Source organism: Anguilla rostrata, chromosome 16 (assembly GCF_018555375.3).
Source record: "Anguilla rostrata isolate EN2019 chromosome 16, ASM1855537v3, whole genome shotgun sequence".
Taxonomy (NCBI): Eukaryota; Metazoa; Chordata; class Actinopteri; order Anguilliformes; family Anguillidae; genus Anguilla; species Anguilla rostrata.
In genome coordinates, this window is record NC_057948.1 from 26,917,244 (window position 1) to 26,944,680 (window position 27,437).

At 42.8% G+C, this 27,437-nt stretch overlaps 2 protein-coding genes across 5 annotated transcripts in view; one reads left to right on the plus strand and one right to left on the minus strand.

Moving 5' to 3' along the window:
* LOC135241726 (transcription initiation factor TFIID subunit 4-like) overlaps positions 1-15,606 on the minus strand; it is a 71,002-nt gene extending 55,396 nt beyond the window's left edge. The window contains exons 1-2 of the mRNA XM_064312342.1: positions 14,176-15,606; positions 6,925-7,121 (exon numbers count right to left, since the gene is read on the minus strand). Coding sequence (XP_064168412.1) covers positions 6,925-7,121; positions 14,176-15,568 — 1,590 coding nt within the window. The 5' untranslated portion in view covers positions 15,569-15,606. The remainder of the gene's footprint in view (positions 1-6,924; positions 7,122-14,175) is intronic.
* Positions 15,607-17,561: 1,955 nt separating this feature from the next.
* Positions 17,562-27,397, plus strand: lsm14ab (LSM14A mRNA processing body assembly factor b). 4 transcript variants are annotated; one of them, XM_064312057.1, is made up of 10 exons: positions 17,562-17,879; positions 19,660-19,823; positions 19,967-20,114; positions 22,568-22,792; positions 23,276-23,356; positions 23,540-23,713; positions 23,884-24,055; positions 24,165-24,203; positions 24,409-24,646; positions 24,740-27,397. In XM_064312057.1, the coding sequence occupies exons 1-10, from the start codon at positions 17,759-17,761 to the stop codon at positions 24,761-24,763; spliced, it is 1,386 nt and encodes a 461-aa protein (XP_064168127.1). In that variant the 5' UTR covers positions 17,562-17,758; the 3' UTR covers positions 24,764-27,397. The 4 variants fall into 4 exon arrangements, with proteins under 4 accessions (XP_064168127.1, XP_064168128.1, XP_064168129.1 ...); XM_064312058.1 differs by having other exon boundaries at positions 22,568-22,747; positions 23,537-23,713; XM_064312059.1 differs by having other exon boundaries at positions 22,568-22,747.
* Positions 27,398-27,437: the final 40 nt, after the last annotated feature.

Consider the following 27,437-nt stretch of genomic DNA (forward strand, 5'->3'; position numbering starts at 1 on the left):
CACATGCTGCAGTATAAATAGATGTGTCTGCGCTGTGATCGTGTGAGGCTGTGTGTGTGAGGCTGTGTGTGTGTGTGAGTGTGTTTGGGTGGCAGGCCTGGCCAGATTAGCTGCTGGCGAGCCGTGGTTGACATGCCCTGGCCACACGCACACCGGCGTGCGATGCTGTCAGAGGTCCCCCAGCGCTGCGGGGGGCGCTGCCCTCGCTGCCAGCCAGGACACTTGACGCATAGCGGCCTGGCGCTCTATTCTGGGCGATGCCTCAGAGCCTGCGCACTTCGTCACCGGGAGCCTTTCCTGGGAGAAGGCAAACACGGCCGGGGTAGAGCCACGGGCTGCACTCCCCAGCTGGAGCTCCTCCCAGATCCACACACAGGGCCCGCCCCCGGGAAGCGTCCTATCACAAGCCATTACTCATTTATGAGCTCACGCATTGTTCGCTCTTTAAAACAATCAGACAGCCGGGTGATGAATGATTTAACAAATGTGGAAAGAGCTTTGAAAGTCTCTCCGCTTTTTTTCCCTCCAAAAGCATCGCATGAGAGCGACGGCCTGACTGAGAAGGGGCATTGGCAACAGTCACCCTGTTCCTGCGTTTACCAGCCACTCTCTCTCTCTCCCTCATTCGGAGAGCTGTGCCAGAGTCAATGGCAGACTACAGCCTTTCAGCGTTTGACAATCATTTTACAATGCAGATTCTGAAAGAGGAGCTCAACAAGAACAGGGATATACCCTCAAATGTGCAATACATCATGTTTTATTCTGGAAATATACTGAAGTATACTGGTGGGACTAAGATCATGACCAGGTCTGAATCCCAAGTCATATATTATTTATAAGTAAAGCAGTAACACCGATTGTACATGAAAGGGGATTAGCAAATATCCAGCTGTATTAGGGTAATGTAGAATGTAAGTGATTTCTCCTAGGTTAAGGGCTAATAAGTACATAGCTAAATCCTTTAAAGTTATGAATCTTGCTCAAGAGGATAACCTTAATGTCACACCTAGAATCTGAAGCTGTAATCAGCTCAATATAAGCCTGGCTCTAGATCCATTAAATGGTAAATGGTAAATGGACTGCATTTACATAGCGCTTTTATCCAAAGCGCTTTACAATTGAGCAGTTAGGGGTTAGGTGTCTTGCTCAGGGATGCTTCGACACGCCCAGGGCGGGGTTCGAACCAACAACCCTCCGACTGCCAGACAACCACTCTTACCTCCTGAGCTATGTCGCCCTAGGCACACTATTCCTCTACATCTAGTAATCACTAACTATCAAAGAAATGTGTTCACACAGAGATTTCCACTGTGCTGTAATACATAAGAAAATGAAACACAAGAGTAATAAATGAATATTCTGAATAAGACCTAAGACATAAATAAAGTTTAATATTCAGAAATGCTGGACTGTTGGATCTCTGGTGCTCTGGAATTCCAGCCACAGCACAGATTAAACAACATACAATTCCACAATTCCAACCAATAATAAATGGAGGAACAGAAAATCCAGCAGTTTTATTTACTTACATTAGCAAATGTAACTGAAGAAAAATACTGTGAAAGAATGAAAAAATAAAACTTATTTTAATTCAATTTTAACTTTAATTACCCAAATAAAAACATGCATATGAATTCATGAATGAGGATGAGTGTCCACAGGATGGGACTCCAATAAAGCAAACTCTCTACACGCTCTTTTGGCCAGTGGACTTAAGACTGGCCAGAATCACAAATTGTTCAGCAATAATTTGCATTTCTTAAATGGCAGGGTGCACAGAGTACACTAGAGCAGTCTTCCTGAATTCACTCTGCAATGTGCGCTTGCAGACAGAACTAAATGAAATGGATATCTACATCATGTAAAAGCTCAGTAAATTTGCAATGTATTCAGAATAGTTCACCTTAGCTTCCCTTCATTTTTGACTGCCTGTATATCATACTAAAATTCAAATGATCATCACGTTACACCCTCCTATTCGCCAGTAGCTCAGTGGTTCAATGGTCTGGGTTGACAGTCAACCTACACATAGATTCCATATGTAGAATGGGGGAGAAAGGACCCAGACTTCAACCATTCACAACCGTTCACAACCGACTGGTAGGCCACATCCCAATTCCCTGCAGTGGACTCGATGTGTAGGACCCACGCAGGATCAGTCAGGCTCCGCCGGAGGTCCCCAGACGGCTGTGCTAGCACACAGCCGGTAGGCACAGAGAACATCCACTCCACCAGCGCAGCACCAGAGCATTTCACTAACACGTGTCAATCACTCAGGGGGGGAAAGCACCGCCCCTCATCTCAGGGCCCGCTCTTATCTACCCCACATGAACAAGGCTGTTTCCCACAGGAGTTCAAAGCCCATCGCCTGGAATGAGGACATCCGGCGTTTCAGAAAACACTTGCCCAGAGCAAGCGGCATTCAGGGCAGGAGTCGGGCTTTGTAAGGTTTACAGGCTCTTTTCTGACCCTGAACAAATTGCATGAGTGCTGGAGCTGATGGGAATAATTTCATGGGATGGGATGAAAATTATATTACTGTTGTAAAAATCACATACGGCTAATTAATGCAATGCATTCATTACTAGCAGCGCACAATATTCAATTGAAGTAGATAATAAAACAACATATAGGGAAACAGATAGCTATATGCTTCAAGCAATCGTAAACTGCCACCATATCACAAAAATATAAAATATGAACATAGCTACCGTACAGGAACTCAATTAACATTTGTTTTTTATTATTCAAATCAAATATAATTAGAGTATAGGACTAACAGTGAAGGTATCAGTGCTTGCTTGCATCAGCCTCTTTGTGAAAACCATGAAGAAACACAAATAAATGTTGCACTGTGTTATTTAAGTCTACCCAAAATCATATTAAATACATGGACCTCAAATCCACTGGTTTGAAAGCTACATAAAACGGTGAACTGCTGCCCCCTAGAGGCTGTCTTCCAGAAATGGCACTAATGGCATTCACAACAAAGCCTTGTCAACCAGGATTAAAACATGTGAGTCACAGATGCTTAACTCGGCCAATGAGTAGGCTATATCCACTAATATATAATTGTATTGAAAATCCGACAAATGTATTCATACAATTATCTAAATACATACAAAACAAAGCTAATAGATCTCTACATTTTTCTCGCTTACATTGTCTGTAAAAAATAATTTGAGGTTTATATGCAAACACAATGTAGAAAAAAGACACCTTAATTACCATCAATTATATTAACAATGTGGAAATAAATTCACGCATATCACAATAAAAATCATGGGTCAAAGCAATCTTCTCACTTAGGAGAATGACGATTGTGTAGATGTTAATCTCTATTGCATTTTTCACACCTCAGATAAGACATTTGGTCACAAGTACCACAAATGTGAATCTGCTGACCGCATTTTCCTGGATGGTAAGCACGCATTTGAAATGAACAGCAGTTTAAGGCTAAAATACATCACCATATGCCACAAACCCTCAACGGTATGTTTAAATATCAAATAAGCTTCATAAACAGATCACATCCTAGAGAAGACTAAATGATTTATGCTAAGGATGGAAAAAATAGCTCAATGACCCATGGTAGGATGTGATCGACAGGATTTTAAAAGCAACCTCCTGAACAAGTGAAATTATTGTTGAAAAGCTTTTTCTTTTTTTCAGACAGACGGAAGTCGAAGGAAGATGAGTTACCCAATCAACCAGCACAAATTCAACTATTTAAGTACAGTCAGGGCAATCCACTGTACTCCAAGACAGACAAAACAAAAAATGTGTTTTATATAAATATATCTGATGATATAATTTGCAAGTCAAGTTCAAACGTGAAGGCTGCTCATCTGATTGAGATTTAAATTTCTCTTTATATTGTTGCATGGACAAGTCAGATGGGGTTCAAATAACAGCTAGCCTAAATGTTGTAAAGCAGTGTATATCAGTATAGATTTGCTCACATTGTCTGTAGATAACATTCACATGTAGCGCACTGTTCATATTTAGCAGCACATTAAAATTAAAATCACAAACCATTTTTAGAGAATACTTGGAAACAAAATCATGTTCATTATTTAGGGATTAGAATGGGCTGTCAATGGCACTAAAAAGCCCTCAAGTCTAAATATTGAAGCTTAAAAACAGCATAAACGACAATAAGGACTTCCAGCATTATTCCTCCGCAGGTATATTTATGAACAGGTCTCGTGTGAGGCAGCTAGATGGCAGTCCATACCCACTGTTTCCCACTGATCATCCGGAGCGCACCTGCAATAATCCACCTGTCAGTCTAATTCCCTCTAACAGTTAATTACCTGAGCCACCTGCAGCAGAGACCTTGGCAGGCATTATCTCAGGTAAGCAGCTGCTCAGAGGTGACCTGACTGTGCGAAGCTGAGGTGGGCAGAGCTGGGCACGGTCAGACAGGTCTGTCTCACAACCCCTTCCTATGGGTCTCCCTGCAATTACCGAAATGTAATTTCAGAGCATGGGAACAGATGGTGGAGATGTCCCTTTCACAACCACCTCAATGTTCAGGTCCATCATATCCCCAGCTAACCCCACTCTGATTGCTCTCCTCATGGGCAGCAAACATGACTGACAGTTTGCTGGAAAACTAGCCGGGTGATTTTGGTGGTGATGTTAATTATATCCTTCATCGTGCCTTAGTGAACTGGGCAAATGTGTTGGCATTTCCTCTCAAATTCAGAGTATGTCTGGCTACTGCCAAGGTTTTAAAGGGGACGTTTGACGGAACTTTCACATCCAGTTTGTTAGGCAAAAAGAGTACAGTTAGTTTGAAGCCATGCGCGAAAGCTGATAATCACACTAGGGTGTGAATTAAAACAAACAACACTGGAGGAACATTCTGCTGCCTGCGCTGCTTTGAACCGTTTTGGGGCTTCTGCCGACAAACTCAACATTCCTTCACTGTGCTGTTTCTAAGTGCAGTGAAAGCAAATAAGAAACAGGAAAAACAAGACCCTACAGTAGGATGTTACGTCCCCATCAGACCACTACATTCTCCAGATATCTCCCACTGCGGGTGAATGGCAAGACAACAGAGCGCACTGGGGAAGGCTGCAATGTGAAACCAATATAGTTCTGAACCACATGTGGCCCAATGGTCTACCAAAGCGGTCTACCAAGAGCATAAATCAACGGGCAGAACGCCTCGCTGCTTTTTCTCTTACACACTCGACAGAGCGCATTTCACTGTCTCCATGAAGGAATTCTAAAACTTGTACAGTGTATTCACCCGAGGCGCTACTTAGCTGAACACACAGTGAGGTGTGAGGTTCTTAGTGCAGCGAGGTGGGTTTCTAGTCGATAATCTTTGCTAAGAGTGAGTATGTACCTGTGTGGTGCTCTCTCTCAGCACGTACCTGTATGGTGCTCACTCTCAGCACGTACCTGTGTGGTGCTCACTCTTTAGCACGTACCTGTGAGGTGCTCACTCTCAGCACGTACCTGTGTGGTGCTCACTCTTAGCACGTACCTGTGTGGTGCTCCTCTCAGCACGTACCTGTGTGGGCTCACTCTCAGCACGTACCTGTGTGGTGCTCTCTCTTAGCACGTACCTGTGTGGTGCTCACTCTCAGCACGTACCTGTGTGGTGCTCACTCTTAGCACGTACCTGTGTGGTGCTCACTCTTAGCACGTACCTGTGTGGTGCTCACTCTTAGCACGTACCTGTGTGGTGCTCACTCTTAGCACGTACCTGTGTGGTGCTCTCTCTTTAGCACGTACCTGTGTGGTGCTCTCTCTTTAGCACGTACCTGTGTGGTGCTCACTCTTAGCACGTACCTGTGTGGTGCTCACTCTTAGCACGTACCTGTGTGGTGCTCTCTCTTAGCATGTACCTGTGTGGTGCTCACTCTTAGCATGTACCTGTGTGGGGCTCACTCTCAGCACGTACCTGTGTGGGGCTCACTCTTAGCATGTACCTGTGTGGTGCTCTCTCTTAGTACGTATCTGTGTGGTGCCCTCTCTTAGCACGTACCTGTGTGGGGCTCACTCTTAGCACGTACCTGTGTGGTGCTCACTCTTAGCACGTACCTGTGTGGTGCTCTCTCTTTAGCATGTACCTGTGTGGGGCTCACTCTTAGCACATACCTGTGTGGTGCTCTCTCTTAGCATGTACCTGTGTGGTGCTCACTCTTAGCACGTACCTGTGTGGTGCTCTCTCTTAGCACGTACCTGTGTGGTGCTCACTCTTAGCATGTACCTGTGTGGGGCTCACTCTTAGCACGTACCTGTGTGGGGCTCACTCTTAGCATGTACCTGTGTGGTGCTCACTCTTAGCACGTACCTGTGTGGTGCTCACTCTTTAGCATGTACCTGTGTGGTGCTCTCTCTTAGCACGTACTGTGTGGTGCCTCTCTTAGCACGTACCTGTGTGGGCTCACTCTTAGCATGTACCTGTGTGGTGCTCACTCTTAGCACGTACCTGTGTGGTGCTCCTCTTAGCATGTACCTGTGGGGTGCTCACTCTTAGCACTACCTGTGTGGTGCTCCTCCTTAGCACGTACCTGTGTGGTGCTCCTCTTAGCATGTACCTGTGTGGTGCTCTCTCTTAGCACGTACCTGTGTGGTGCTCTCTCTTAGCATGTACCTGTGTGGTGCTCTCTCTTAGCACGTACCTGTGTGGGGCTCACTCTTAGCACGTACCTGTGTGGGGCTCACTCTCAGCACGTACCTGTGTGGTGCTCTCTCTTAGCACGTACCTGTGTGGGGCTCACTCTTAGCACGTACCTGTGTGGGGCTCACTCTCAGCACGTACCTGTGTGGTGCTCACTCTTAGCACGTACCTGTGTGGTGCCCTCTCTTAGCACGTACCTGTGTGGGGCTCACTCTTAGCACGTACCTGTGTGGGGCTCACTCTTAGCACGTACCTGTGTGGTGCTCTCTCTTAGCACGTACCTGTGTGGTGGTCACTCTGAAGGTGGCTCCGGTGGTGGGGGTTGCAGGCCGAGGGGAGATGCTGTTCTGTCCCTGACTCTGCGCCTGTGCTTGAGCCTGTGCCTGGGCCTGTGCCTGGGCCTGCGCTTGAGCCTGTGCCAGAGCCTGCTGTGGGACCATCACCAGCTGTCCCATCTCAGTGCGAACCAGCACCATGCCTGTAACACAGGGAAACATGTTCACCAGCAGCACCACGCCTGTAACACAGGGAAACATGTTCACCAGCAGCACCATGCCTGTAACACAGGGAAACATGTTCACCAGCAGCACCATGCCTGTAACACAGGGAAACATGTTCACCAGCAGCACCATGCCTGTAACACAGGGAAACATGTTCACCAGCAGCACCATGCCTGTAACACAGGTATACATGTTCACCAGCAGGACCATGCCTGTAACACAGGGAAACATGTTCACCAGCAGCACCATGCCTGTAACACAGGGAAACATGTTCACCAGCAGCACCATGCCTGTAACACAGGGAAACATGTTCACCAGCAGCACCATGCCTGTAACACAGGGAAATATGTTAACCAGCAGCACCATGCCTGCAACACAGGGAAACATGTTCACTAGCAGCACCATGCCTGTAACACAGAGAAACATGCTCACTAGCAGCACACACTATCAAAGATAGACTAATCTTCATAAAACTGAACAACTAAGATTCTTCAGAAAAACCAAGACCAGGCTTTTTTTGTAAGGTAGCCGGAATTGTAAGTGTAAAAAAACTTTGGGAAGATTTAGAGGCATGGTGTAGCCTATGTACATCCAAACTCTCTAAAAGCACACCCTGCAGTGTTTTTAATTACAAGTTCGATTAAACAGATTAAAGAAACCAGGAGCGGGCATTTGCATAATACAGAGATCTCTCCTGACGGCCTGCTCTCTCGCTTCACAGCTCATCAGTCACCAGAATGTGCCGATACACCATCCTAAGAGGAAAATATAACCGGGAAGGAAAGTTCTGACTGTAAAAGGCAGCTTATACCAAAGGTAGTACAGCTTCCTCTGCCAAATTCAATTCAACTGTGACTTTAATAGAGGGCTTTAAATAATCAAACTGGGATATTTGTATGATTATGAGAAATAATAACTGTGCATGCCACCATGCTGTAAGCAGTAGCTGGGGGGGAGCTGGTATAGCAGCACGACCTCACATTACCACATGAATCTGTGCCCCCGGTGGGGCAGACACAAACAAGCAGGGAGAGAATGCCAACCAAGCCGGAGGGCACTCTACAAACTCCCGTCCCTCGGTCCCAGCACTGTCCCTGGCTTAAAGACCTGTCACGCCAACATGCTACAAACAAATGGACACTTTGGATGAGAGCACAACGGGTTGCTACTCATCATCAGCAAAACTGAACGCTGGAATCGGACACCCCTGACTGAACAGGAGGAAGCTTCGCAATGCTACATGGGATGCAACGCAGTCCTGAATATTTCACAGGGAGGAAGGGATCGGGTTGGCCTAAGCTGGCACATCCCTTTCATCAATAAACAAACTGGAAAGTGCCTACACATTGGCCAGCCACAGGCTACCAGTCATCTTCACCCATATACATAATAACACAACGCTACTGCACCTTACCTTATAGACGTCTCAAAGTCAAAGGCTGCCAGTGAGCCCTATGACATCAGTGGTACAATTTCAATAGCATAATGGATTTTTTTTGCCATTACACAACCAAAAACAAAGCAACCACAATATGGTAATGACAGCAGACACTTGGGAACTGGGGGTGTGGGGGGTTGTGTGTTGATCAAACTAGAAGATTAATTTGTAAGCACACTTTCACACTGTATTTCTGGGCAGACTGAGAGAAATTTTAATTCCCTGAATAGCCCCTCATTTAATTCCATGAGGGGCAGCACATAGCTGAGGACAGGGTCCTGGGTACCTGCTGCATTTTTGGGAGGAAAGAATGCCACAGTGACATATGGAAACCCTTGTGTGCACTTATTACCTGGGTAATGACACAGCTGATGGGGTGCAGACGTGTGCATTTATAGATTCAGTCCCATCAGCCATATTGGGAGTTTTTTTGTTTTTTTTAAATCTATGGTAGAAATGAACTCATTGAAATAACTATGCCCAGAGTCAATTTATTTATGATATTTTAACTTTCAGACCCCATATCATAGCTATCATTTTGATTCTATACTTAACCTTTATAGATGTCACTAAAACAAGTCAGAGTCACTACAGCACACGTGTGAAGGAAAAGTAAGTGAGTAAAAATCATTGACTATAAAATAGACATGGCATGGTAATAAAAAAAGAATGGTGATATAAATAATGAATAGCCTAGGCTATATTGTAAGTGTATGAGAGAGACAGACAGAGGTTTGATTATTATGACCATCTTTAACAGTTCTTGCAATGGCTCTTGCATCATATGTCACACAGGGACAATTTCAGAGGTTGCCTCTTAGCTGTATGACAGAACAAAGAAGCCACAGGAAAACAAACTGACCATATGAATTAGCAAGGATAACTGGCAAGAACCTAAAGTACACCACTAAAATTTCTGATCAAAAATCGTCACTCAGTTTCATTCATATTTTAACATTCATATACCCTCCAGGTTATCACAGCAAAAGAACATCGAGTTCTCAGTTGACCTAACTAGTTAAATGAAGGTGAAGGAATTTTTTATTTTTTGAAGAAATCAGGGCCAGGCATAATATTTATTCCTTTATAGGCTACATCTTGCAGCAGGGACAGTTCTTTAATAATGGTCCACATCTCATCCCACACATACACACCCAATGCAATACAGGCCTAAGATATGCATGATTATTAGAAATAAGGATGGACAGCATTTAGGCTGATCTCAACCAGCAATCATAACATTTTGGACTTGATTGCACACGGCTGTAAATACATCCACAGCAAAGTGCTTGCGTCCTCAAATACACAAACGATGAAAATGTGTTATATTCACTGGAAGCACCGAGTCTTCTTCAATGACCTCTTACAAAGCACACCTCCAAAGAAAACATCTAGGCTACTCAATGCAGTGTGTGCAGACTGAACTGTGTCTAGTCCTAATTTTACTTTCCTCTTAGGTGTACAAGGATGTCGTGTCATGTTTCCAAACCAGCAAATTTATACATTTCCTAAATTCTCCCTCGGATGAAGTGTAGAAAGTGAGAAAAAAATGAAACCAAGTGGAATATCTACTGCTATTATTTCCTGCTCAAAAAACAAGGTTTCGTCAACATTCAGGTGCAAAGATATTTTCTATTAAGACACGGCACATTTTAAATACTGACAACTGCGTTTGATTCTGGTTTAATATTCCAGACACTCCATGACAACACAGGGACATGATTTCAGAAACTGCTTGTTATAAATGACTACAACTGTCTTTCACAAAGCTGAACTCTCCAGAATTGCACTGTACCAGTCACATTATACAACTGACTCCTACACCAACTGAGCCAAAATGGATATAGCAATCATGTAGCCTATTACTATTAGGGCCCTAGCATTGTTGGAATCTGGCTCTTATGTCCATTAATTCAGTCATCCAGCAGTATAACGCTGAAACAGCCTCTTCGCCAAGCCACCAGTTGAACAACCATTAAAAATGATAACACTTTACTTGTTAGCTGATTTGTCTTAATGAGCCATTTAATTGGCAATTACGTGAAACTGCGCGTTAATGCACAGAACAATGTTCATGGGCCATAATTTTTGTTTTGTTCAGCAGTATTCTGGACTGGGGGAGATTGGTGTCACTGATAGCAGAAAAAAAGCAGTTGCCAGGTGGGTAGCCAGAGAGCATTTGGTGTGAGGTTGGAAGGAACTGATCCTGAGGCAACCTGAGAGACCCTGACCAACATAAGCCCACAAGCCTATAAAACAATAACAGTTACAATACATGATTTTACAAATAAAGTCAATATCCACATAGGACCACATCCTTCACACAAGCTTATCTGGTTAAAAATTTAAAAGTCAAAACTTTGGCCTGGAGAAATTACAGCCAAATCCTGTTCCTCATCTATTTCGGCCAGTACAAAGCTTTTATGCCATACTGCACCATGTGGCCAATGGCTAATGTAGGGGAATATTAGGCTGTTTCATTTATTTTTGTTATCGGCATCACAACAAAACACCACAGTATATAAGCAAAGTTTCTCCAAATGACCTATCTTTCGAAACAGAAAATGCAGAAACTGAACAAAGTTGAGCATGTTCTGTAGGTCCATCTTTCTCCCCCATTTGTGGACTACTGAACTCACTGCCCAGAACTCGTCTGCCTGAAAACACACTTGCAATCAATGAAACAATCCACCAGTCTGAAAGAAAGCTAGAATTTGAAAGCATCCAAATCAGTCCATTTTCACATTAGCCCTAGTAATCACATTTTGAGCACAAATGGAGAGGCGTTGAAACGCTGATGGCACGTCTGAGAGCACCGTTACTAATGATTTTATAAAAAGCTATGCCTACATTGGCCATTCTCGGCTTTACAGACACTGAAAGGCAATCGCTGCCTTGTTAAAATGAAATTTTCAATCAAGAAAACTGTAAATATACATGACTCATTCTATAGCCTGAAAAAGTAAATCAATCCCAATGTGAACTTCTACAATCAAAGAGCTTTGCGTGGAGTTGTTCTCCTTCTTGTAATCCTTTTCAGAAAATATACAGAGAGTACACCAGTCTGATGTTACTAGTGTTACACAGTTTCTGCAACACAGGAGAAATCAGTTATGATGACACATTATGAAGCACATCAAACAAGTGAGTTCAACTTCAGATTCTCAATACACTTTGAAGGACCTCTGTAGAAGACATGTTAATTAATGTGCTGACATAACATTACATGACTTTCCCTACCTTTTCCTAGTTTTCAATATCACGTTAATTTTAATACTTAAAAACCAAAAAAGTAACAGTCATGTTTGCCATGGCTGCATATCTCTTCTACAGGTGCACAATTATCCCTCCCTCTCATTAGATCAATGTCAGATCAGAAAAGCACCACCGTCATTCAGTAATGCAGATATAAGTTCACAACACTTTCTTCCCTTACAGACTCAGAATTAGTGCGTAGCGTGGACGGCGTGTAGCACAGTGGGTAAGGAACTGGGCTTGTAACCGAAAGGTCACAGGTTCGATTCCCAGGTAGGACACTGCCGTTGTACCCTTGAGCAAGTTACTTAACCGAAATTGCTTCAGTATAGGCCTATATCCAGCTGTATAAATGGATACAATGTTAAATGCTATGTAAAAGTTGTGTAATTTGCTCTGGATAAGAGCGTCTGCTAAATGCCTGTAATGTAATGTAATGTAATGCGTATAGCCAACATTTTGTGTTTTCATATTGATGGTCCCTGTGGGTTCCACTCCAGTGTGACATCATGGAAGTGTATAAATAGGCTATACAATGTTGTGTATACAGCCAAAAGCCATCTGATGAAATGTCCCAACACTGTACGACCTCAATCTTCCAACCAGCTTCTCGCAAATATTTCTGCAGCCAACTACACAATTCAACGTTCCTAAAAATATAAACCTGAAATGTAAAGAATATACTAATTTACTGTGTTTTATGAAGAGATGTTGACCATCTATTTTTTTCCACCCGCCACACAAATGTCTAGTTAAGTTGGACAGATGTACAGATATTTTAACGGTTATTTCCAAACTAAAGTTGGCTGTGCTGGAAATGTCCTAGGAAGCAGGGTAACGTTCCCCAAGCCATTCCTTTGGAAAAAATGTGTGAAATTAATACATGGATGTGAATAAAATTTGAGGAGAAATCTGCTCAATTAGATTTTTTTCCTGACTAAAACTATGAACAGGATGAAAACACTGGCTGGGCAGCAATCGTACTGACTGAATATGTAATATTTACTTTAGCTGGATAAATCTCACACTGTAAACAGGACAGGGGGCAGTACCATTCATCAAGTCATTACTGGTAAATGGACTTCTAGATATTTATTGCATGTTCAAATCCAGAACACTGCATTACAATAAAATCAATTACTTAAAATTCTGCTAAATAAGATGAACTTCATTTGCAATTAAGATGCTCAAAGTTACCGACCTATGATGTGTTCAATGACAAAGAAGCCAAGTAAAAAAGACACTGTAAGAGAAAATATTTTGTTTTAAAGACCAAAATTAAAAATGTTAACTTTGATCACACTTGGATTTCCAAAAGTAGAACATGTAGATTTTGAGCTGTTGAGCAGCATGATACAAATACAATCCATTGGAATGCCTGGCCAATCGATGCTGACTGACTGTACCAGCTTACTCATGTACAACATCTGCTTCAGGAAAAGATTTGGCAAGTGCCACAGGAGAATGGAATTAATAGGAGTTCAAATCACAGCCAAAAACTTTGCCACTTCATTAGGTTCCTCAGCAGGTGGACACAACGGAATCCCTTTGTGTTCTCACATGTCCTCATGCAACAGGTACACAGATCTAAGACACTGATACTGAGAAAGAAGAAATAAAGTAATGTGTGGAAAAGAGTGGGTGTACACTCAGATCTTTATAACTTTGGATTATGTTTCACTGACAGAGGAGACTCAGACTGCTACAAACCAAATCCTCCCCATCATTTTGGAGGAAAATAATAGATTTATATATATATAATAAGCTAGAGAGGGAGAGAGGAAAGTAAGAGCGAGAAAATGACGGTGTTTGTTATCATGGACTGTTTAAAAATGGTGACACAATTCCTGATGACATTGAAACTTAAGATGGATATAATTGATTGTTGGCCTGAACATATTTGGTATTGCATGACATCACCATGAACATCACAGTGCTTTAAAAGGCTAAAGTCCTGAGACCTTCCAGGAATAAATAGTGAAAAATTGATGGATGTAAATACTTTAAAGAGAGGCAGTAGTTAGAGAGTAAGAAAATCTTTTTTAAACCAGAAATAACCCTGTTATAACTTACTTTAAAAACAAACACACAGGCCAGCCAACTATTTTAAGGAAATGATTACTTAATAGCCTACTTCAAAGATATTTGACAGAGCGCTCATATGATTAACATCAAATTCCAATTTAGTTTAAGGTATCATTTTACCTGATCAAGTCTGTGCTTGTAAAAAAAAAGAACATGAGTATTTACATTGTGTGTCCCACGTGCAACTGATCAGTGCAAAACAGACGTATTAATTAAGTGATATTATACAAAATCCACTACATTGATTTTCTTACCCTGTGGTATGGTAAATCCAGGCGGCAGCTGAATGGTCGTCTGCTGTTGAGGTGGTCTTACAATGAGTTGTGGGGCCACAATCCTCTGAGTCGCACCCATTCCAGGGCGAAGTTGCTGGGGCTGCGTAGGAGTAACTACCGTAGGGGACGGCGAAGGAGTCCCCGGTCTTATACTGACAGTTGTGACTGTCGGCTGTCCCACAATATTTACCGTCGGTTTCGTCACCGCAGTGAGAGTTACGGGACTGCTGGCTGCAGGCACCGAATTGGCTAAGGAAGCCTGCTGCTGGCTAGTTGTAGGGTTAATAGCTGGAGCGGGAGAGGTGACGGGATTGTTGGTTGAACAGACAGGACCAGGCTGAGTCGACATAATAATCTTTGACTGTACGGGACAGTCTGACTTTGGATTGCTGGCATCTACACTCTTGGTGTGGTTCACAAGCTGAGCAACTGTGGTAACAGGGGGACCTGTCCGAGCGTCTTGTTGGACCGATGTTGAGACTGTAGTACCATTCCCATTCTGTGCAATGTTAGCCATAATGTGACTCGGAAGTCTTTGCAAGGCTATAGTTGGAGTCTCTCGATCATCCAGAGTACTCGCAGTTTGAGATGGAGGAAAATCGGCTGCGCCTAAAGTGGTCGTATTTGCGCTAGATGCCGTTGTTATATTAGAATTAACTGACCTGGCACAGCTAACAACCGCGTTAACGTTATTGACCAAAGACACTGTTCCACCTCCGGTTTGAAATCCCGCAACATCGGTAGTAGCAGCAGTATTTGAATGAGAGTTCACTAACGTTACCGCTCCGCTGTTACCGTTCAAACTCTGTATTCCTGTAGGAGTAGTCCTTATGGTTGAAGTGATGTGATTTTTTAGAGAATCAGTCTCTGTCGTTACGGTTGCTGACCCACCTGAACCCAAAACAGTACCTCTGTTGGAAGCGTTGATGCTGACCAGCGGAGGTGGCAAAGTTACCAGACCAGATGCAGACAGTGTTGTGGTATTAGATGCTCCATGTGATTGCAAGCCGCTGTTGGCGTTTACCCCGGCCGCAGAAGTGATGGAAGCTTCTTCGTAAGGAGAAATGGAACTAAGTGAAGACGGTATCTTATCGGAGTTAGTTTCTTTTGAGTTGGGCTCCTGATTTAGCCCCGCTTTATGTTGTCCTTGTTGTTGCTGCTCTAGTACAGTGCCCACTTGGGCAGGTAGCATTCTTCCTAAGTGGTGATTGGCAGCGCCTGTAGACCCAGCACCCCTAGTTTCTGTATGGGGAGCTGCTGGGTTGCTTTGGCCGACAAGCTGCGACTCCAGTGAGCCCACTAAGTCGCTAACAGCTTTTTCGTCCACCTCGGAGAAGAGCATATCTTCCAGAGGGTCGGAGGCGCCCGCCATCTTTGATCTCGGATCGCTGTCCAAATTTTCACGTAGCCTGTACGCATGCGTGTTACTGGGCATTGTGGGAATGGGTGTGACGTCAGAGCGCCAAATTCATCTTTTGGTCATTTTACTTCGGAGAATGGTGCAGATTGCAGAAGCGGGCTGAATGAAAAATTAATTTTATTTGTCTATAATTATTCCGTTAATAAACATTACATTTTACGTTACATTTCAATATCACGAAGCGCCATTTACATTTAATAAACTGTATGTACATAGACTTACCACGAACGTGAGAAACCATGAAATGTGTTGCTAACGTGTTGTCAGAACACTACCGCAAAGTATACATTGAAGTAACTTTACTTAAATGTTGTAAATGTTATGTTTTTTTAAATGCCCTCAAATTTTCGGTCTTTCGGTTTTTTTTTTTTGGTTTTTTTTACAATTTGTCTAACGTTCATTACACGTAGCTTATTGGTAGGTATTCAACATCAATATTGTCTTGGCATACCTAGTGTGGAATCTCTTCAGATATGTCTGAAGTAGGCTGTTGATGAAGTCATACATCGGAAAAGTGAAAAAGAAAGTAGTGTTCATGACAACAGTTTCAGTGACGTAATTCATGTGTCAGAAAGGCTTGTCTCATTTATTTACGTTTCGTCATTTCTCTGTGCACTTCGTTTGCAATGAAGGTGCACAGAAAACCAAATCATAATTTGAGGTGTGTTGAATCTCACATGCTAGTTAATAGTTGCCAAATGGTGAATATATGCTATCTGACCTATATTATAGATGTATATATGAATATACAGTGCCCTCCAAAAATATGAGAACAGAACAGTGAAATTTGTTATTTTTGCTATACACTGAAGGCAAAAGATCTTTTATTTCATGGTATTTACATGTATATATATTTTACTACTTTACAGAAACAGCAGTTTTTGCACTGAGTCTCCCATTTTCAGTTGTGTAAACGTAAGTTCACAAATGAGCTCAAAAGTAAATCAAAGCAATACAGTCTAAAATTTGCGATCCACTGACATCACCAATTGTTTGGTATCTTCTTTGGAAATACCTTTCCAGGCCCTTCAATGCAGCCGTTTTCAGTTGATATTTGTTTCAGGGGGCTTCTGTCTTCAGTTTCCTCTTCAGCAAGTGAAATGCATGCTCAATTTAATTTAAATCAGGTGACTGATTTGGCCAGCCCTAAGCTGTCCACTTTTTCCCACTAATGGATGCTTTAGTCACATAAGCAGTGTTTTTGGGCTCTGTGTCTTGCAGCAGGATGAAGTGTCTACTGATGACGTAGGAGGAGTTTCTTTTTACATAGTCTGACAACATCTGTCTGTACACAATTCATCCTACTGCTGCCGTCCTCCACTACATCATCAATAAAGACAAGTGAGCCTATTCCAGAAGCAGCCATATATGCCCAAGCCATGACACTATTTCCTCCATATTTCAGAGATGATGAGGGGTGCGGTGGACCATGGGGCTGTCACTTCCTTTCTCTACATAATATATATATGCTATTTTTATAGCCAGTGGCAGCAAAGTTTACAAAAATGTACTGTTTAATGACATTTTCAGTGGCTGTGCAGGGTAATACTTTTGTCCTTATGAAGGTTAACATGCACATCACTTTTTGTAAAAACAAATAATAAAGGAACAAATGTTGTTAAAGAGTGGACATTTTCGGAACCAGTTCGGGTTAATAAGCAATAATCACAAGAAAAACTTAAAAGTCTAATTATTTGGTCACCATAGTTACAATGCTAGTCTATTGTTAAAAAAGAGAATAAATTATTATGAATAATAAAAATAAATAAAGAAATGTTTCATACTGTTTCAAACTGAATTCACAATGTAGACCAAGGTATACATAAATACCCTGCGCGTACGCTTAAAACTTTGTCATTTTAGTTGTTGATGTATGTAAATTCATTTAGCGCCACCTGCGATCCCCCACCCCGACAAAGCGCGAGATTTTTTTTAACCAGGACGGCTTCCCATTACCCCCCGCGGCTCGTGCGAAGAAAAATGAAGGCGGCCATGTTGTAGCAGCAGTCCAAAAGAAGGAGAAAGAAACCGAGCGAGTAGAGGGAAAGAGTAGTAAGAGAAGACCGAGTCTTCGCTCGACACCAGAAGAAGGAGACCTTTAATACACATTTCATTTAGTCAAAACGCCAAGCCGGAGACATCATGAGCGGGGGGACTCCATATATCGGGAGTAAAATTAGCCTTATTTCCAAGGCCGAGATTCGCTACGAAGGGATCTTGTACACTATTGATACCGAAAATTCTACCGTCGCACTCGCTAAAGGTAATCGGGGAAGAAGAAAGAAGGCCTTGGGGTTTGCGCTTTAGATCTGTCAGTCTGTAATAAGAAACTATATTGCACGAAACTCACATGGCAACTAGTGTAAACTAAAAGCCCTGGATAAAGTTCAAGCGTCTCGTGACTGGCAAGCTTTAGCTAGCGAGAAAGCTATTACTAATCTTGTTGCTAATGAATGTTAGCTAGCTAGGTAGCTTTCCTACTACATTGACTAAGTTGCGAGACACTGTAGCAAGCTAAGTTAACATTAGCCTAGATGGCTACGTAGCCAGACGTGTCAGTTAACATGCTAGTTAACGTTATCTAGTTGGCATTTCGTGTCAGTCCGTGTTATTTAACGTTGTATTAGTGGCAACTTTTAGAGTTATGACGTTACTGGACTGGTAAACTAGTAAACAATAGCTATCGAAGTTAGCTGACGGTACTTAAATAGGCAACCTTACAACGCTTGCTGACGGATTTTGGACTGCTGGACAACAAAAGCGCATTGCATAATAGAAGATCGATTAATCTGTATGCTTTCTAGTGCAACTGTCTAACGGTACTCGATTAATTTTCAACATAACTGTTGCCTAACTAACGGTACTACGTGGAGTTAACTGGGTTAATAAGCGTTTGCAGAAAACTCCGGGCCGTGGCGTCATGGTACAGATAGTTAGGCTACCCGTTCTCTTTGTTTACTTTTCGGAGTCGCGCTCTGGCTCGGAAGCCAACGAAATTAACATATCTTGTAGCCAGATTCTACGTATGAAATGTCAAAACTGGCATACTTTCATTGATTCTACATCTAAAACTAAAACTTCATCGAGTGAAGTGAACTAGCTGATTGGCTAAAAAGTATGATTATTTAGCTGGCTAACGAGTAACGTTTAAACACTGTCTGCAGGAGTTTTTCTTGGTTCGATCTTTCTATGAAAAGTCGTTTAAAATTAGAATGAAAACAAATTATTCGTCTGAATAACTATTGTAGCCTATTCTATGTGAACACTTAATCAGTTTGATGTTAGGAGCGTTTGTCATATTGTCAGCGTCCACACGGAAAGCCTCGCTGAGTGACCCAGCTGGTGGCATTACGTAATGCTCTTCAGCACAGCGGAATCCAAACGCACCGAATTTGACCCGTTTCATTACTTAACAGAGTCGGAAACGTAGCATTTGCGTGTTGTATAAATTTTAATATATAGCGAATATTTCCCCCGGGTTTTTTCATAAAGTTACATGGCGATGTCCTGTATGTAAGCTTGGACATACTTCTGACAAGACGAATGAGAACGTAGAAATGTGGATAAAATTTTATAGGTTTGCGTATGCAACCTGTTCAGATGTTACTGTACAATTTTATTCCTTCGAATAGAATTATATTTCCCATGTTAGGAAAAGCGTGCATTAAAGACTCATTTTGAATTTGTATGCAAATAGTTCAATGCAGAAGACATGTTAGGAAAATACATTTTAAGTGGACTTTGTAATGCGTGATATGTGCAGACAGGAACATTTGTTTGAAATGAAAACCTGACAAATCAGATTACTAACAGAAGGATCTTCTGTCAGAAAGTTGCTTGAAATCATTGTTTATTTAATTGAGAAATTACGACCTTATTGTTGACCTGCTAAAATAGTCCTTTACAAGCCATAAATTTCTTTAGCAAATGGTGTGTGCATGATATGCTTTGCAAGCTTTTATGGGTTGAACTGGAGAGGCCACAGCAGTAGCCACTGACGTCACGTGGCTTTGATCTGTTGCCGAATGCCGTCTTTCCCACAGTGCGCTCCTTTGGCACTGAAGACCGCCCCACTGACCGGCCCATCCCACCACGAGATGAGGTGTTTGAATACATCATCTTCCGGGGGAGTGACATCAAAGACCTCACTGTCTGTGAGCCTCCCAAACCAACATGCTCTCTTCCACAGGACCCTGCCATCGTCCAGGTAAAGGAAGGCAGCAGTTTATTCCAACATATTTAGGATTCTGCATGAGTGCTTTGTCCCTGGATGCTCATTGGTAATGTGCATGCTTGTTATTTAGCTGCATGACATCATTATTTATTGGTTTGTTTTTCCACTCTCTCCAGTCATCTATTGGGTCCACCCCAGCAGCAGCAGCAGCGTCATTCCAGTCTGTAGGCTCGTACGGCCCCTTCAGCCGGGTCCCCGTGCCCTCCTACAGCCAGTTCAGCGCCAGCCCCCTGGTGCCCCAGCAATTCGGGGCTGTCGGTGTTGGTATGTATCACTGAGCACATGGGATGTGATGGGTAGAAATCCCTTTCATATGTTTATTTTTTTATGCAAATGCATCTACAGATGGATACCTTCCAAACAGCTGTTAATTTGATGCTGAAGGATTCTGCATTTTCCTTTCATTTTCCTGTGAAATCATTCATTTTTCTTTTGTATTTGTTTATTTTCAGCATAGCACAAACATTTAACTGCATTTAAGCTTGTTTAGTGGCCATGTTTCTGTGTGACTTTTACAAACTTTAAATTAAAGGGGCATATTGAAGTTGAACCTACTTTAGTGATATTTATATTACAATCTGTTCTGTGTCCGCTTATCTGCTTTGTTATAATGCATCACATAAAACAGTTCAGCAAATTGTATTTTTGTTATAATTTGTCATAATCCATTATCTCGCAAAGCTGTGAGTTTGATTCCCTGTGTGATGTGCTCATGCACACCCACTGTTCCTCTCCATACAGGCAGCTTTTACATTACATTACATTTTATTTGGCAGACGCTTTTATCCAAAGCGACGTACAAAAAGTGCATTTCATGGTCATAGACAACTGCTAAACACAGGTTCAGTAAGGTACAATACTTATTTTGTACAGCTATTTCTAGCCAAGAACACAGTTTAGTTCACACAGTGAACACTATTCAGACCTACCCTCTGCAAAGCCAACTAGGCAGAAGAATAAGCTACAGTATTAGGACAAATACAAATTACCAAAAAGTGCTGGGATGGGGCAACATGTAGCAAGTGTCATGAAAAAAAGGGGGGGGGGGATTTAGAGTGAAATATATAGCGTGGTGGTGGTTAGTCTAGGTATAGTCTGAAGAGATTAGTCTTCAGGCCACGGCGGAAGATGGGTAGTGAGGGGGAGGTTCGGAGAGGGACGGGGAGTTCGTTCCACCACTGGGGAGCTAGGGTGGAGAAGCTCTGTGATCCCTTTGGGCGGGTGGGAGGGGTTACAAGGCGCCCTGCTGCCGCAGAGCGGAGTGGTCGAGCAGGCACATAGAATCGAGTCATGTCCTGCAAGTAGATGGGGGCTGTCCTGTTGGCAGCAGTGTAGGCAAGGGTCAGGGCTTTGAACCGGATCCTGGCAGCGACCGGTAGCCAGTGGAGTGATCGCAGCAGAGGAGTGACGTGGGAGAATTTGGGAAGGTTGTAGATGAGTCGGGCAGCGGCATTCTGAATCATCTGTAGTGGTTGTATGGCACAAGCTGGCAGGCTTGCAAGGACAGAGTTGCAGTAGCCCAGTCCCCTCCTTAGGTGGAGACACAAGCACAAGTGTACCCATGTCCCAGAGCAGTACTTTTGGCTATGCGCACTGAAACATGCTCATTGAGTACGCTTGTAACCGCAGGTAACTGCTTTGTGCAGGATACGGAACAGAAAAAAGAAAAACTGAAGTAACGGAAGTGCCCACTTTGGTGTGGCTATACTAACTGTGAAGTGGAATTGATGAGCAGAGAGTGCATCATTTTAAATCTGCCTCCCTCACCAAGAGTACGATTTATGCCTTGTGTACACTACAACTTTCAAAATGATAACAACAGAGAACATCTCTCACTTAATGACCATCTCTTATAAACAATGCTGGCATTTCCATCATGTGAACACTTGCACGACACGCATAATCACAGGCTATGGTCACATGGGGTCACACTACACGAGCCATGCATCAGGACTTAAATCAAATCAGTTTGATGTTGTTGCAAGAACATCTAGCTTATGACTAGATTGAGAGAGCTGCAGTTCAGTCTGACTGACATTAAATGACCGTCGGTGGTGGGTGTGCACAGCAATCACGCAAAGACTTCTGATTTTCTTGAAAACGGCAAAAGCTTGACTAAAAACCCTGTAATGTACGCTAGGCATTGCTTGACAAGTTTCCCAGCAACCCCAAGTGTGGAAAAACTCCAGTTGGTGTTCTGTCCATGATATAAGTACATTCTAACATGAGTGGGGCCTGTCATACTAACCTCAGTTTGCTGAATAATCTCACTGATTAGAAATTTTCAATGTAAGGATGACTAAACGGTACTGCGTATTTATTTTGGGTATTTGTATTTTTGTTTGTTTTTTGGAACTAGGAAGAACGAATATGGTTCTTTTTAAAGCAAGATGCTGTTTTACTCTTAGTTCTCCTTCTCTTTTTCTCTATATGGTGGATCACGTTCAGACATTTTCAGCAGAAGATTGTATTTTCCTCTTTAAAAAAATAGTTTAAAAATGTAATAGTAGGTTGCAGATTGTGTTTAAGTGTGATTTGGCATTGGATAATTTGCATGGTATAACAAGTTATAAACGTTGTGCATCCTTTTGTACGTACTATACAGGGATTTATACTGATGCAGTGAAGCCTGCCATTAATCAATGCTGTGCCATGGGATCGGTCCACTGAGGGAATTGAGCGGGTCTGCTCATAAACACACCTGCCTTCTCTTCCAGGCCGCACTAGTCCCTCCCTGGATGCTCTGAGGAAGAGCCCTACGCTGGAGCAGGCGGTGCAGACCACCCCCTCGGCCGCCCCCGCCCCCCCTGTGCATGTCGGGCGGAGGAGTCCCACCGCAGCCCGGCCCGCCACAGCCGGCAGCCAAAAGCCCCCAGACGTCCCCGATCAGAGGAGGGGTAAGGCCTGGGCTGAGCTCCACTCAGCTGTGCACTGCGCTACAGGTAGGGCCATCACTGCTAGCCACAGGCAGTCATTCAGAGAGTCCCCAGCTCTTATTTCAGTCTTTCAGTTATCAGCGGTTAAAGGGCAATTGTGTCCGCAAGATTTGAAGATGTCCTTTAAAGCAACAGTAACACGATGCAGCACCTTTTATTGTGTGGGGAAAAAAAAAAAAAAGGTTGTGTGTGGGCGATTTACGGTGGTATAAACACCCTCCTTTTATATAAACATGAAAGTATTGGCTACTGAGAAAAAGTAGTGTGGGAGCTGGAGGGGAGTGAGCCATGGAGCTGCTGGAGAAAATAAAAGTTTAAAAGTGTGTGTTACACTTGTGCAGATGTAGCTATTTGGCCTTCTCGCTGTTGGTTCTTTTGCTGTATTTTTTTGACACTCAAACAAACTCCCAATAAAGGTGTATATTTGTTTGTATGCTTACTGTGTTACGATTGGGAGGGAAAGAGAAGTTATACACTGCTATTTTACAGGTCCCGATGCCCAGAAACTGCCCAGACCAGAGTCTGAGCCAGGCAGGGGTGAGAACAGGGATGCAAATAAACGACAAGCAGGTAAGACTGCCTAAGGCTGCTCTTTATCATACTGGCTACTTTCTATGGTCCACTTACTCCCTGCCTCCCTGTCAGATTTTATTGCAATTTTTCAATAATTGAGTGACTGAATAATATTGATGTAGGATACCGTGTGGCTGTGGGGCAATGGCTGATGGCGCAGTGTCGCCTTTCCTCCAGCAGGGGCTCCACCTGCCCGGCGGGGCCGCGGAGGGGGACACCGTGGCAGAGGCCGCTTTGCCGTGCGCAGAGACGGACCCATGAAGTTTGAGAAGGACTTTGACTTTGAGAGCGCCAATGCTCAGTTCAATAAGGAAGAGATCGACAGAGAGTTCCAGAACAAGCTCAAACTGAAAGGTGCAGTCTAATCTTAACAATAATTCATTTCAGGGATCAGACCTGGTTGGACAGGGCCTGTCATTAAGCGGCTAATCGCATGTTTACCAAGCCTGTGCTTATTTAAAGGTAATGGAGTGTGTTTAAGTGGTACTGTTGTATGTTTGAATGACAATGTTTGTGACAAGCAGACGACAAGCCGGAGAAGCCCGAGAAGGCGGTGAATGGGGAGGATAAGGGCGACTCGGGGGTGGAGACCCAGAACAGCGAAGGGAACGCAGAAGAAGAGGATCCCCTGGGACCCAACTGCTATTATGACAAGTCCAAGTCCTTCTTTGATAACATCTCCTGCGATGATACCAGGTAAAGCCACGCTCTGTGTGATGGAAGCCAGTGACCTGTGTTCTGAGATGGAGAAAAGATTACAAAGAACTTTATATGTGCTGTGTTATATCCTTTTTTTTTTTCTCAGGAAAGCTGCAGAAAAATCTGGTGTTTCAGCATTCCCAAGGTAAGTCTGTTTTCAGATCAATGAGCCCTTAAGATAATTTAGCCTCTAGTTAAGACATTAATGTTTATTTTATGAATATTTATTTTATATGCAGGTATTTTTCCATAGATGGACATGAGGGAGTTAAGGGCTGTGGGTAATGTGCTGTGGCAGTCTCAGTGCTGTGGCAGTGTCTGTGCTCCAGGTCTAACTCTTGCTGTTGTAGGGAACGGAGGCAGACCTGGGCGGAGGAGAGGCGGATGAACGCCGAGACGTTCGGCATCCCGCTACGCCACAACCGGGGCCGCGGCGGCTTCCGGGGGCGAGGGGGAGGGTTCCGCGGCGGGCGTGGCCGTTCGGCGAGCCGGGGGTCCTTCGGGCCCCCGCGCGGAGGCCCCCCCGGCTTCAGGGGCGGGTTCAGGGGAGGCCGGGGCGGCAGGGAGTTCTCAGACTTCGAATACAGGGTAAGTCCTTCCACACTGCTGTGTAGAGTAGAGTGATTTTAAAAATGTGAGAATTTTAAGTGTCTTCATTTTCTTCTCTCTTTCTTCTTCCAGAAGGATAACAAAGTGGCTGCATAGTATACATGGAGGATGGATCCAATCAGAAATGTAGCTCCTCGTGGTCCAGAAAATGTTGTTTTTGATTTCAACTTGTGACAGAAAGAATGAAGAAATGTACTTGCTGTATATTTGTCACCAGCACTGGGGTAGACTGCTTGTATTCAGAGGGTGTGAATGCAGTTTTGTTTCCTCTTTCAAAAAAAAAAAAGCAAAGAATTATAATGCGACCTTAAAACTTTATTTGAAATATAAGCAGTTGGAGATCTTGTATATGATTACCATACTTCAGTGGGACTATTCAGTATTTTTGCATTGATATTTGAGTTTCTTACTAAACTTGTATTTGATAATGTACTGTTAGGTGTAAAGAGAAGCGCAGAATCCCGCTGAAACTGTGAGAGTACTATGATCACTGAAATAGCTTTATTTTTCGGATATATCCTGTAATGTACCTTTAGATGCACCAAATTCCTGTACAGAGCCAGTTGAATCAGTTACAGCTTTCTACTTTACATATGTTTTTTTTTTCTACTGCACATATCTTGATAGTTGGCAGTCCCACCTTTCAGCACCCTGCTGGGTTTTAGGCTTCCTTGTCTGGAATACTTCCTCTACTTGGCAGTTTAGTTGTTCTTGGATATATCAGTCCATTATTGTTAAGACAGCTTGGATTTGGGCATACTAGCAATTAGATTCTACACAAGTGTGGAGCTGATATAGAGCTTACATAGAGCTGTTAGTGCAAGACTTCAGAGCTTTGCCCTCCTTTTGGTTTGATGTTGTTTCGTTGGAAATCTCTGCAAAGACCCATTCACACAGGAAATTGGAACATGACGTATTAGTTAAGTTAAACGTGCAGACCGATTTGTATTTACCAGGGTTTTCACAAAAGCAGCCAATGAATAATCTAGCACAGGTACTATAATTTCGCAGTGCTTGATTTGAAGTTAGGTCACATTGTGTGTATCTGTGGCTACTCATGCTGGAAGCTTAACCAGCTCATTGGTACATCAGAACTGCAATCTATTTCTTATGGAGAATTATGCAATATGTGCATGGTTGCTTCATTAATGCAGGGGCAGTATCTTGTCCCTGTTGGCAACATACAATTTGCTATAAGTTGAGCTTGTTCTCATCTCTGCTGGACATGGAGAGTACACTTGTGTAGCTGACCGGTAATTCTGAAATGAGTAGCAGAGTTGGCTTGAGTTAATGACCTCACATTCTGTTTTTTCCCGAAAAAGTTGTCTAAAGTACTTACTCAGGAAGAAGACTAAACACTGCTAGAGATTTGATTTGGTCGAAAATGTGTTTCATTGCACTTTAATGAATTGTGAAAAGCCAGGTGGTAATTTAACCCTTTAGAATATAGCCTAAGGTTGTCAGTGGCATTATATGTTGTAGTAGGTATTAGACTGTAGCTGCAAATATGTGGTAATCTTATTTTGTCAGATCTGATATGTACCCTGTGTGAATGGGCCTTTGAAACAGTAGTTAATCTGCAAAGGACTTGTAAGGCTTTACGTTTAAAATTTAATATTAGTGATGTATGTTTTTTTTTTTTTTTTTTTTGGTTTGTTTCCTGAAATTTACTATAATAGCAATTGTCCATGGTACAATGAGATGTCAGATGCTGCAGTAAAGTAACCGGACTTCAAAAGTTTGTTTTCCCCTTTGCATGCATAGAAAGGCCTCAGGGACATGACAGGATTTTTCCCCAAATAAGAAGGGTTCAGGTGGGCTACAAGCGTGAACATTAAACCAGTTTGAATTTGGAGGAAACTTGATATTCATTTCAATTTGGCATCGGAATGTGCTGATTTGTCATTTTCAACATTCGGAGGCCCTGTAAGTGATCAGTGTTCTCACAATACTACAGAGTGTACATGTACTAGTCATTTGCTGTGAATGTTTCCCCATTACTTACGGAGATATGGCTATTATCAAATGCTACGGGGAAGTAAATTGGGCATTCTTTCAGCACAGCCTGTTGAGGTGGTGAGATGTCCGGAAAGAGTTCTGCAGTGATTGGATTTTTTAACGATGCATTGTTGCTTACAATGACTGGAACAAAGGGATCCGAATATTCGGAAGGGGGAAGGGGGTTCAGATTTGTTCCAAATGTTCTCAAGTTTGTGTATGTTTTTGGGAAAGGGGGGAAATAAAGAATTGTGGTGCGCTGCTCATCATAAAAGTTGAATCAGGATAGATAAATTAGAAGACAAATCTTACTTGCGCAGTTTTAAAGCACTACAAGATGATAAATAGGGCAGCTAGTGAGGTGTACAGTAGTGAAATATGTACAGCCTGACTGGACGTTGGTAGTTAACTCAGAACACTGCCTGGTAGTTGTGCCTCATGAGAATCCACAAAATCATGACACCGAACAACTTGGATGTTGCTTGAATAGCCAGATCCCCAATTGTGTTGCAATAACTGTTACTGAAATGTCCCATGCTAATTTTAGATAAAGAAATTGTACATACTACCAAAATGCTATATTCTGTGAGGGTTTAATTATATTAGTTACTCCTAATCTCTGGGTCACTATCCAGATGTTTTGTTCCAAAACAGGAAATTTAACAGCATGATGTACTTTCAGTGTGACGGGGGTTTTTATTCAAAGCAAGGAATAAACAGTTGTTCAATAAATTTGTCTCCTTTCTAACCCTTTTGTATGGTTTGAGTTTAA